Here is a 12,978-nt window from a genome sequence, read left to right as displayed (position 1 = left end):
CTGGGATTTCTTTGGAAGGAATGATGCTAAAGCTGAAGCTCCAGTACTTTGGCCACCTCATGCGAAGAGTTGACTCATTGGAAAAGACTCTGATGCTGGGAGGGATTCAGGGCAAGAGCAGAAGGAGATGACAGAGGATGGGATGGCTGGATGGCATCACTGACTCGATGGACGTAGGTCTCAGTGAACTCCGGGAGTTGGTGATGGACAGCGAGGCCTGGCATGCTGCGATTCATGGGGTTGCAGAGAGTCGGACACGACTGAGCAACTAAACTGAACTGAACTGAACTGAACTGAACCCAGCTTATGGTTAATAATGAGTTCTTTTTCTCTGCTTATGTGAGCTTACAACAGAGCACTTACATAATGGTGAAATAGGTTAATATCCACATTAGACTATCTCTCTACTAGATTGCCAAAATGAACTATGTCATGCATTTTCCTGACTGCTCACAAACAGGAACAAATGATCAAGGTGTCTTTCACTGGTAGCATTTTTGGGAAGGGCTTTGAAAAGTACCAACAGTAAGATCGTGTTTGATGAAAGTAGGTAGAAACTGCATACTGTATTTCCATGAAAACAGGAACAGTATTTGTGCAATGTCACTATAAAGGTTATTGGTTTTCCTAATTATCCTTGTCCCTAAGACAGGAGTAACAGCAGAGAATATTTCAAGAGATGAAGAGATTGGAATGGCTGTACGATACACTGCAAAATCAACGACCAGATGTGACCACTTCTCACTGTCGCTACTCTCACTGCCCTGGCCCAACGCCTCAGTCATCTCTCACTTGGATGATTTCAAGAGCCTCTTAACACACTGCCCTGCTTACAGCCTTGCTCACCCCAAACTCCATAAGATTTTCCATGCAAGAGTTGAAGCAGTCCAGTTAAAACATTAAGTTGAATCAACTAAGTTTTCTGTTCAAAACCTCTGATGGCTTCCTATCTTACTCAGAGAAAAAGCCAAACTCCATTCTGCAGAACCCTACCTTCTAACCCTCTATCATCTGGGTCCCCACTGTCCCCCTCTGCTGTTCCCCACCCACTTCCTCTGCTCCAGCCTCCCAGCTCTCTTGGTGCTTCCTGAACACCCAGCCAATGTCCACAGCAGAACCTTACATGGCTGGCTTTCCTCTCTCCTTGAAATGCTTTGTCCACAACTATTTTCATGGGTCACTCCCTTGCTTCTTTCAGTTTTGTTTTTTTTTTTTAAATACCTTTCTTATTTAGATATTCCATGACAATCTTGTCCATGATATTAGTCTTTCTGTGCAATATTTCATATCCTCTTTAACTCTAGCATTTATCAGCATCTAACATATAGATTTACTGATTAGTCTTCCCTAGTGTCTGCTGACCCCATTGGAAATACAAGTCAAAAAAGGTAAGGACGGATTTTTTTTTTTGGCCTGATTTGTTCATGGTTCTATGTTTAGTACCTGGAAAAATGCCTGGCACAGAGTAGATGCTTAATAAACATTTAATGAGTGGGTGATTACCACCTCTTACCACTTCAGCATCTTTCCCCACCAAGCCAGTAAAAGCCTCTGTTGGTCTAGTTGGTACCTGAGATTCCTTTCACTGCTAAATCATTAAGATACTCTGAAAAACAGACTTTGACTACTTATTTTTTTTTTAATTCATGACAGAGAACATACCTTTGTATGAATATGATATTATAATAATTTCATAATCTGTAATTTCTATGATGATGATATTTGGGAAGAGGGGAGTATCCATAATCAATTCAGTAGACGATGTGTGGACTTAACTAGGTAACTCATGAGAAGCATCAACTTTATCAGAACCTATGTAAGAAAACAATCCTGGGAGAAACACATTCAAGAAAGATTTTATGACTCACTTGGAGATTCATTATTTTCACAGGTTTCCTCTTCATTTGGTGCTTCCTCCTCCTCCTCTCCTGGGTCGTCCGTGTCTCCTGACTCATCGCTGTCTTCCACCCATTTCCCTGGCATCAGTCCTGCTGAATCGTAGGAGTTGCACAGAGGACCCACGATGTGTGAGATGAAGGATTCCTGAAGGTTGGCCAACTGAGGAGCGGAACGGTCCATGAAGGGGCTTATTGGTAACCCAAGGCTGGCCTCTTCATCACCCTAGAAACAGGAATGTAGCAACATGGTTAACTAGAAAGGCAAACGACAAGGAAAGGGTAGAATACAAATTAAGTCACCATTCACTTGGCATCTAAAATGTGCAAATATGCAAGAATCTGGGCATTGATGGAATCTGGGCATTGATGTGTGAACTCTCTCTGTACTTAACTGCTAAAAGATTTTACCCAAATTACTAAGATTCCTATAGGATTGCTTTGTTGCTACTTATCCTTTGGTAATCCTGAGGCTTTGGTTTTCAATCAGGGGAACTACCGGAAACGGTTTATGTCTCAGTAGATGATCTCTATCATCATACTAGTCACTGTTCCTTATAACAGAGTGTAAGTTAGAATATAAATGCATCTTAAAAGGCAATGCTAGACATAAATATCCACCGGATAATCTATCATGTTTGCCTTTTTTGGTCTTGTCGCCTAGAAAGCTTAAAATAACTTATTCCTCAATTAAAGTTAGTACTTTATCCCAGCTTTGGGTTGAATTATGTCTTCTGTGATTATATAGCTTCTGATATTCTTATTTTTCTATGTTTAATAGTACTACTGTATAAGTACTACTGTATAAGTGTTTTTATTTTGAACTAATTTATCTTTCTAAAGAAAAAGTTAGATTGAAAGCCCGAAATTATCTAGCAACATTAATGAAAGAATTATACCAAAATATCAACAATGGTTATGCCTATATATGTAATGGAATTATCACAAGTTGCTTTTCTTTACATTTTATCTATAGTCAATATTTCAGGACTGAGTATCAATGAGTTCCAAGAAAACACAATCTTTTCTAGAAAGTATAAACCTTTTTTTATGAGTCCTGTCTATAATACATAAAAAATTCTTTCTTTAAATATGTTTGGTGAATGGTGATTTATTACTTACTAAGGGGCCTCATCTTATTTCTGGATGACTTTGGGAATACAAATTTCTTTTTAACATTGACCTAAAATCTGTCTGCTTATAACTTCTATAGACTGGCTATAGTCATGTCTATTTTTAGGGAAGTTTTTTGTCTTCTTTTTAATAAAGCAAATCCTGTTGTATCTTATATAATTTATCTTCTTTAAGCTGTACAACATCATTATAAACCTAATCCTAATTTTGCAGGTCAGTCTTTTAAGTATCTGAAGAGAGTTACTACTTCTGTTTTTCCTTAGGGTACATATTTGTACTTCTTTCCTGGCCTTTTAGGTCACTACTGATGCCCATCATTTACCCATCTCCATTACCTTGAGATTCCTCTTATGAGAGATGTTTACAGCACCAAACACAAGGTTTCAAGTACAGCTGGGGTAAGGTCATGTGGGGAAGATCCCTTCATGTTCTGTTGGTAATGTGTCAAATAAAATGCTATTTTTATTAGCTTTTTCATGTACTGCTGTTATAAACTATTAGAAAAGTAAATGAACTTAACTTGATATACATTCATCCATATTAATTTAAACCTAGCTTCTATTATGATAAAATTGATGAGTATTTCAATGGGATTCCTAATATTTTCTGAGGTCATTCTATTATCTTAACACCCTTTTCCATCAAAATACTTAATAACTTTATCTTAAGAGTTTTATGTCTATAGTTCAATTTTTGTCATTTTTTAAACCTCTGATTAAAATTGGCCAGTGCCTTTTCTCATGGTATCATGAATATAAAATGACTAATCACACTTTTACAGCCTTTGGAAGCTTTAGAGCAGGGGTCCCCAACCTCCAGGATCAAATGCTTGATAATCTGAGGTGGAGGGGATGAAATAATAATAGAAATAAAGTGCACAATAAATGTAATGTTCTTGAATCATCCTGCAATCAATCTCCTACCCCGTCTATGGAAAAATGGTCTTCCATGAAACCAGTTCCTGGTGCCCAATAGGTTGGGGACTGCTGCTTTAAGGAATCTATAAGCAGCCTCAATATGGATTAAGGAAAATAGTTAAATTAGTTACCTGTTCATAAAATTCATTGACAATACCCTCCGTCCACTGAAGATGGAGCTCTTTACTCTTAGCGGGCCCATTGATATCAGCCAACTTTATACACATTTGACAAACCAGTAGACGATCATTTTCATTGGTCCAATCTATTCCAACTTCATCATTCACCTGTTTGAAGGACAAAGTTTAAGTGAATGCACAAGTTGAACAGGAAAATAAATTACAGAAAACTGATCATCTTGTTACTATGTATTCCGATCTGTCCACCATGTGCAGATAGGAATACCAAGTAATGAGAAACATCTCAGCTGTTTCAAATAATGTTATTTGGCTTGCATAAATTAGCAGTGAAATAGCTTACCTAAAAAAATAACAACAAATGATAGATAATTATGGAACTGAAAATAAATGCTATTTAATACTAGCATGTGTTATAAATTACTACTAAAATACTGTAGCTAAAAATAATAAGAAATTTTCTTGAGTTACTATTTGGGCATTTATTATATGTTTGATGTATTAAATTCTGCTTCAGGTTTTTGACCTTTACTACTACCAGGTATTAGTATTCCACAGAGATGGGAGCAAAAAAAAAAAAAACTAAAACAAAATCACAATGATAGTTAGAATTCTATTATTCTTCTGCAGTACAAGGTATAATATATACCTGCTGCTGCTACTGCTGCTAAGTTGCTTCAGTCATGTCCGACTCTGTGCGACCCCATAGATGGCAGCCCACTAGGCTCCCCCGTCCCTGGGATTCTCCAGGCAAGAACACTGGAGAGGGTTGCCATTTCCTTCTCCAGGGCATGAAAGTGAAAAGTGAAAGTGAAGCTGCTCAGTCTTGTCCGACTCTTAGCGACCCTGTGGACTGCAGCTCACCAGGCTCCTCCATCCATGGGATTTTCCAGGCAAGAGTACTGGAGTGGGGTGCCATTACCTTCTCCGTAATATATACCTACAGGACCTCAATATATTAGGTTTCCACACTGGGACCAATGCCTAAATAACTGCTTCTGGTTTAACACCGCATTACATTTCATTTTCACATTCGACATCTATGAGGTGGCAGCAATGACTTTTAACACTCTCATTCCATGACATCTTTCAATGTGGCCAGAAAATGAGGACTGATACAAATCTAGTTACCTTGGCATTAAATTTGGCAACAAAGTCGAAGTGTTTCTTCAGGTCAGTGGCCAGAATTGCTTCAATGACAAGGAAACGGAAATGCTTAAATTCCACATGGTCAAGGTTAACTAAGAAGTTATATTCTGGCCGGGACATGAAAAGGTTCCATGCAGCAGCCGCATGATGATTCTCCAAGACTGAGCGATCATTGTAGAGCACCGCCTAGGCAAAGACGAGAGTCGAGTTCAGCTTTTTAAATTAGGAACAAAAATAAATGAGAATATGCAAAACATTTGGAATCATCTTTAGTCATAGAACATAGAAATGCAACCTTGTAACAGCTAGTTATTAAGAATTACTTATTACTGTACATTGACTGTTTACTTTTCTTGGTTATTTTTTCTTTTTTTGGTAAGATAAAGTTCATTTCCTTGAAATTTTATTTCAAATTCTTGTAAGTGAAGGGCGTAGAGTTAGCTTATTTTGGATTACTCTTCTTTTTGCAAGACACAGGAATTTAACCATAAAAATATGCAAATATATTAATATCCCTAAGAGGTAACTCAGTTATCTCCCACATCTGAAATAAGAATGACTTCCTTTTAATTAAACACATGTAACTAATAAAGAACTTCCTTGGTGGCTCAGACGGTAAAGCGTCTGCTTACAATGTGGGAGACCTATGATATCCCTGAGAAGCCCATAATTCAAACTATTCTTACCTCACAGTCATAGGAAATATCACCCTCTGTCTAGTAATTGAAAGTATATAGTAAATATCTACTTGTTCGAATAATGCTGAGGGAAGCTGTGAAGCAAAAGAAAGTTGCCTAAAAAAATGCCTAAAGTCCAGTGTGGCAGATTGATGATGGAAGGGAAAAGAAGGTATAAGGACAAAAAGGAGAGACCAAGCACATGAAAATTAATATTGAGGTAAATGAAAATACATGGACATGTAGCAAAACTGAGCGGTAAAATGTGCTGGCCAAAGGATTTGCTTATGTTTAGGGAAAATACATAGTGTACGGAGGAAACAGTGAAAGAAATGTAAGTAGTCAGAAAAAAAATCAGGATATTTGTACTGTATACAGATGAAAGGAAAATTACTTAAAGGAAATTAATTTTAATTAAGGAAAGCTCTAGGCTAGTCTATAAGAGAGAGCATGGAAACAGATAAAAATAGATGAGAACAAAAGACAAAAACAAACATGACAAAAAAGAGTAATGGGTCAGATTAGTCTCCAGAGCATCTAGAAAGAAAAATAAGACCATGGGATCTTTAGTAAAATGGGTCTGTCCATCTGATTAAATCAAAGTTTAATTATATAGATGGAGATTCCTAGATACTTAGTGATTGATATTTGACTGAAGTTTAAGCATGTGCCTAGAGGAACGTCTTTAAAGTTACTGTTTTGAGAAAACTATGTTCAGGTAAAAAATTTACCTCAAATAAAACAAATCAATCTTTAATTCTTCCTAATCAATAAAAATGCCATAAAAATGATATTTGTTATAATATATCTCAAAGGAACTGGATTTACATCCAAAGAAGCCTCTAATTCTTAAAGAACCGAGAAATATTTGGTTCTCCAATCTTTTCAGGAAGAAAACTTTTGTATAGGTCAGATATTCTTTGTTGAGGAAATTCATTAACATGAATTCAAGCAGTTTTTCTTCCTCAGAAGAAAACTGAGAAGGAATCTCCATAGGTGATAAATGTAGATGCATCATTAATAACTTAGAACAAACCATCATATCTTTTCAAAATGAGCATGGTCTCTAAGAATTTTATCTTAGGTCTAAATATAGTTTCGTTCGTATTCGCTTGGTGCCTGCTATACGTCAAATTTATAAAATTAATATTCTTCAGAGAAATCTCAAAATTGAATTACTTCCCCTGGTCAAAATCGAAAGGTTTACCTGAGGGGCGCTCGTGGCAACCAGGAAAGCATTAGTCCTTCCCGGGTGATCATAGTCATGCATGGCTGCAGCCACATACAAGGCCATCAACTCCAAGGCAGGGATATTTCCAGACAAACATCCGTATTTATCATCAGGCACATTATACATTTTTGAGAATACATATCCCATATGGCCATGTGTAAATCCACTGTCAGAATCTAAGAGACAATGAAAATAATATAGCTTTGAAGAAAGTAGTAAACTGATGTCAGTTATGTTCACTTCTTTATTTAAAAAGCCACTCTTCCTTTCCCATAGTTTACAAGGGAGCATAGAGAACTTAATATGTACCTGAATCGCTTGCTGATCCGTGATCATTAATCACAGTTGAGAGGCCTGGAATAGGTTGTGTCGTGAGATACCAAACAGCATGTAAGACATCCGTGGCATGGATTCTGTTGTGGTCTGTAACCAATGCAAAGGAACAGGCATGCATCTGTGAACTCTGGGGTCCGAGGACTAAGAGTGCCACCTACTGGACAAACGGTTTAGTCCTCACATTTAAATAACCTGGGTGAAAGTCAGCCCAACATTCTAGGACAAATACTCTGTGATTGCCCTTCCGTTTCTCTACAACATTCATAGTAACAAGAAAAAACAAAAAACTTACAACATTCATCACACATGCAGATGTCTTAAATGAACAAAATCTGTGACCAGCATCCACCTAACATAAATAAATTTCACTAAATAACCCAACATATACAAACTCACTGTGCGAATCCACGGCAATGTTTACTCTTGTCCTTATGCCCATGTTCCTGTGTAAAACTACGCAGAGGACTAGAACAAAAGGCCCATGATACACTTAACCTAGCTCAGACCAATGGTTCATACCACCCAGTGTCTCATTTCTGATAAATAGCACTCAAATATAACCTCTGAATTGAAAATAGTGCTATTCTTCTGTATCAAACTTAAAACACTGTAAGAAAATGAGTAACGTTTTCTATATGTATTAATAGATAAAATCCACAAAGCACATCAAAACCAAAATCAATTATGTTCTCTGATCTAGAAATTCTGGTTTGGGAATAAAGTTCTAGGAAATACAGAAAGAGAAAAAATTGAAACCTCTTTGTACAATAACATAAGGGGTTGAGCCATCCTGAAGTGTATAAATCTACAGGGCAACCAAGTCCCCCAGTTAAAATGTCCTTATCATAGCAATAGGGTTCTATTTCTACACGTGTGGTCTAGCTTCTATGGAACCATGACCAAAGGCCCACTGTGTTCCTGGCTCACCTTCGTCAGTCCATTTTTTCTGTGTTTTTCTCTTATCTGACCCTTCAGAATACTTCACTGATTTGGTATGCTTTATTCTAAGTATGCTAACTTCATACATTTTATTCCTAATGACCAACCATGATATGATTTCCTTCTATAAGGTAAGAGATGACACCTCTGAATAGCACTCAACAGATGAGGAGAAGCAAAAACAGAAGAGAACAAGCAGAATAATAACGAAAATTTGAGAGCAACACCTGTTCTCTGATCAGGGAAGAAAACAGAAATTAGGACATCTGTGTTGTTGGTGGCACACAGGAGCACGTAGGAAGATGGTGTGCGTTTTCCTACATTTCTGGCAACTTTAAGTGAAGACACATGGGTAAATCTTGGGTAAACACTCCAGAAACTCAGTGAAGGGTTGAGGGAGGTCTTGAGAGGATGTTTTCAGAAGAGCTTTGAGAAGCAGACCTCCTAAGTTCTGGAGTGGTAAACGGCAAACCTTGTTCACTGTATCATTGCCAAAGGTGAACACTGATATTACCTAGTCTCCAAAGAACACTTTTATTCAAACTGGGGTCTCTATCTCCATGTATGGACTATCCCAAATGGTTTAAGACAATTACATTTTAAATCTATATCTGTGCCAGTGTACAAAGTTGATCATGCTAGAAGTCTCAGGGTCTAGGACATATCTGATTTTATCTCTGCTCTGACATTTATTACCTGTATTACTGAGTCATTTCAAACATTGTCTCACTTCCTTATCTTAAAACATGGAGACAATAATAGTGCCTATTTCATAGTACAATTTTGAGAATTACAGAAGGGGACCTATTTTAAAGTGGCTGTTGTATAGTAAGCTTGTGATTGACGTAAATACCATTCACCTAAAATACATGATGAAATGGTTAGATGGCATCACCGATTTCATGGACATGAGTTTGAGCAAGCTCCAGGAGTTGGTGATACACAGGGAGTCCTGGTGTGCTATAGTCCATGGGGTCGTAGAAAGTCATATACGACTGAGTGACTATACGGAACTGAACTGAAAATACGTGATTGCTGTTATGACACAATGATGGATTTGTAAGAATAGAATTGAAGAGCTAAAAATAAAAGCTAAGTTAAGCCATGGAGGAGGGAGAAGGCAGTGATGACCCACCAGAAGAACATGCAACCTGGTCAGAGGGTTTCCGGGGCTATGATGGAAGAGAGTTTCTGGGTTAAGTTCTTTACTCTTCCCTTGTGACAAGCGGGGAAAATTACTATGTGATGTAACTACCATTACCATTACAAGTCAGAGAAACCTGTGCATGTGCCCAGCATTACAAGGTGGGTGGAGGCGGTATCAGGGTATTGACTGTGTCTCTTTGGGATGAAAAATAGACAACACTAAGTCAGGTGAACTTGTAGCTCTTGAGTTATACTGCTTACTGGCCTGTTCCCCATCCCAAGGTCCAAGTCCAGAAGGGTTTATAGCTTGTGTGTGTGTGTGTGTGTGTGTGTGTGCTTACGCTTAGTCATTCAGTTGTGTCCAATTCTTTGTGACCCTATGGACTGTAGCCCAACAGGCTTCTTTTCCCGTGGAATTCTCCAGGCAAGAATACTTGAGTGGGTTGTCATGCCCTCCTCCAGGGGATCTTCCTGATCAGGGATTGAACCCATGTCTCTTAGGTCTCCTGCATTGGCAGGCAGGTTCTTTACCACTAGTGCCATCTGGGAAGCCCAAAATTTCATTGAACAAACTATCTAAATAATTTCGTGCTGAAAATGTAAAAAAAAAATAAAGCTTGTCAAACACATTTTTTGAGGTAAGTAGAGTTGGACTGTGAAGAAGGCTGAGTGCCGAAGAATTGATGCTTTTGACCTGTGGTGTTGGAGAAGACTCTTGAGAGTCCCTTGGGCTGCAAGGAGATCCAACCAGTCCATTCTGAAGGAGATCAGCCCTGGGATTTCTTTGGAAGGAATGATGCTAAAGCTGAAACTCCAGTACTTTGGCCACCTCATGTGAAGAGTTGACTCATTGGAAAAGACTCTGATGCTGGGAGGGAGTGGGGGCAAGAAGAGAATGGGATGACAGAGGATGAGATGGCCGAATGGCATCACTGACTCGATGGATGTGAGTCTGTGTGAACTCCGGGAGTTGGTGATGGACAGGGAGGCCTGGCATGCTGCGATTCATGGGGTCGCGAAGAGTCGGATACGACTGAGCGACTGATCTGATCTGATCTGATTACCATTTTGGGGCTTCCCTGGTGGCTCAGACAGTACAGAATCTGCCTGCAATGCAGGAGACACAGGTTTGATCCCTGGGTCAGGAAGATCTCCTGGAAAAGAAAATGAGAAATAACTCCAGTACTCTGGCCTAGAGAGTTCAATGGACAAAAGAGCCTGGTGGGCTCCAGTCTATGGAGTCTCAAGAGTCAGACATGACTGAGCAACTAAAACCTAACTTAATTTATAATCATTTTAAGTAGATACATGTATATGTATAACTGAATCACTTTGCTATACACCTGAAATGAACAAAGCTTTGTTAATTGATTCTAAGTTAAAAAGTTTTTTCTATATATGTTTTGCTTTTTAGAGGTTAACATAATCTTGATTTAAAAACTAGATATGAGAGTATATGGGGGAAAAAAAACCTTCCTTTTGCTTTGAGTATAGGTTCACAAGTGCTAAACAATAGTTACCCAAACCTAACTCCTTTAATACATATTACATATATTTATATAGATATAGTTATACAGGTGTAATTCTAAAAGGATTACATTGTCACTATCACTTAAGCAGGATGGAAAAATTATCTGCCTTTAAGAAGTCGTTAAGATATTTATTAAACACATACTCACACCTACTGTGAGAAAATACTGTGCCAAGTGCTGGTGGTATTGTTGCTCTTGCCATTAATTCTCTGGGGACCACCTCAGGCGCAAAGGCACCTGAGTCAACATAGGGGATTGAGAAGTTTCTATAAGACAGACAAATATGCTCAAAGACTGCTCTTCTTTTTCTGGCCTTGATAGGCAACTGACAGAGCTATGGAATGCAATCAGAGCTATCCTTATTTTATCATTATTATTCTCAACCTCTTCCTTCATCGCTGCATTTTGGACAAACCTCTTAATAATTCTCTCACCCACCTGGCAAACACCACCACCCCTCGGCCCCTGCCTCTTGGACAACACATAAACACGCGTGCACATACTAATACCATCACCCGCCTTCCCTTTCCCCAGAACCTGCGTACCCCCTCTTCTGTCTTAATAGACCTGTTTTCTCTTTTTCTCCTTTTCTCAAGCACAAGGTTGAAATGAGCTGCTATAGAAGGCTGGGGTTGCCTATAAAATTTATAGGTTTTTAGAACTCAATTTACAGATTTTCTATTTAAAGTTCTCTATGCTCCTATTCACCAATGAGTGAAGCAAAGTACTAAAGAATAGAAATGAGACTTGAAACATTTTTCCCCCCACCTTTGGAAAGTAGCTAATAGTGTAGCAGTTCTGCCCCGCTAGCTTGTTGCATGTCACCTCGGTGGCTACCTTTAAACTCGGTGGGCTGATCACATACGCCTGATCAAACTGAGCTAGACAGAGGCTGTGCTGACTGTGCTCAGTTGCGTCTGACTCTATGCCACCCCATGGGCTGTAGCCCGCCAGGTGACCTTCCTGACCCAGGGATCTAACCCGCAGTCACTTAACGTCTCCTGTTCTGGCAGGCGGGTCCTTTAGTAAAGGTTCTGGGCATAAATGTACAAGCTTTCATACTTTCCCTCTTCTCTTGGAAATTGTCAAAAAGTGTAATTAAAACTGTAATAAAATTTTAGTTTCTAACATTTTAGCTCATTGTCATATTAAGGCTAATCTTGCCTGGAAAATCCCATGGACGGAGGAGCCTGATGGGCTGCAGTCCATGGGGTCGCTAAGAGTTGGAGATGACTGAGCGACTTCACTTTCACTTTTCACTTTCATGCACTGGAGAAGGAAATGGCAACCTACTCCAGTGTTCCTGCCTGGAAAATCCCAGGGATGGGGGAGCCTGGTGGGCTACCGTCTATGGGGCTGCACAGGTTCGAACACGACTGAAGCGACTTAGCAGCAGCAGCCCTATTTTGGTTACCTTTAGGCTTTTTTCATTTAGTTATGGGTTTATACAGAAATATTAGAAACATAGTTCTCTAGGAATAAATGCTAAATTTTTGCACATGTTAATTTTAAATAATGATAAATACAGCTTTTAATAAATATCTATCTTGGTCTAAATTTATAACCCTATAACATGCACAGTATTATGATTTAAAAGTGATCATGAATTGAGTTAAAACTTTTCTGTGAGAAGATGTAAATAAATTCCCTTTCACATCTAACAGAAAAAGCAAAGATATAACAAATTCTTTTCCACATGAAGAACCTGGTATTTCAGGAAAAACATCTGTTTACCTGCAATATATAAATAGGTAATAATAAAATTTAGAATCTGCAAACTTTTTACAGTTAAATAAATACTGGTCAACTTTATGAGTTAATGGAATACTATCTAGAGAAAAGTTGAGAGAGATTTGAACTCAGTGGAACTTAGCAATAGCTGATT

At 38.4% G+C, this 12,978-nt stretch overlaps 1 protein-coding gene across 1 annotated transcript in view; it reads right to left on the bottom strand.

The window, feature by feature from the left end:
• The window catches only part of LOC105000199 (cGMP-inhibited 3',5'-cyclic phosphodiesterase A), a 348,425-nt gene that overhangs the window by 11,056 nt on the left and 324,391 nt on the right, over positions 1-12,978 (bottom strand). The window contains exons 11-15 of the mRNA XM_010855927.1: positions 7,450-7,563; positions 7,117-7,316; positions 5,215-5,418; positions 4,078-4,233; positions 1,869-2,121 (exon numbers count right to left, since the gene is read on the bottom strand). Of these exons, the coding sequence (XP_010854229.1) occupies positions 1,869-2,121; positions 4,078-4,233; positions 5,215-5,418; positions 7,117-7,316; positions 7,450-7,563 (927 nt within the window). The remainder of the gene's footprint in view (positions 1-1,868; positions 2,122-4,077; positions 4,234-5,214; positions 5,419-7,116; positions 7,317-7,449; positions 7,564-12,978) is intronic.

The sequence above is a fragment of the Bison bison genome, unplaced genomic scaffold (assembly GCF_000754665.1).
Source record: "Bison bison bison isolate TAMUID 2011002044 unplaced genomic scaffold, Bison_UMD1.0 scf7180017864370, whole genome shotgun sequence".
Taxonomy (NCBI): Eukaryota; Metazoa; Chordata; class Mammalia; order Artiodactyla; family Bovidae; genus Bison; species Bison bison.
Note: the sequence above shows the minus strand (reverse complement) of the source record. Positions and strands in the feature narration are given on the sequence as shown.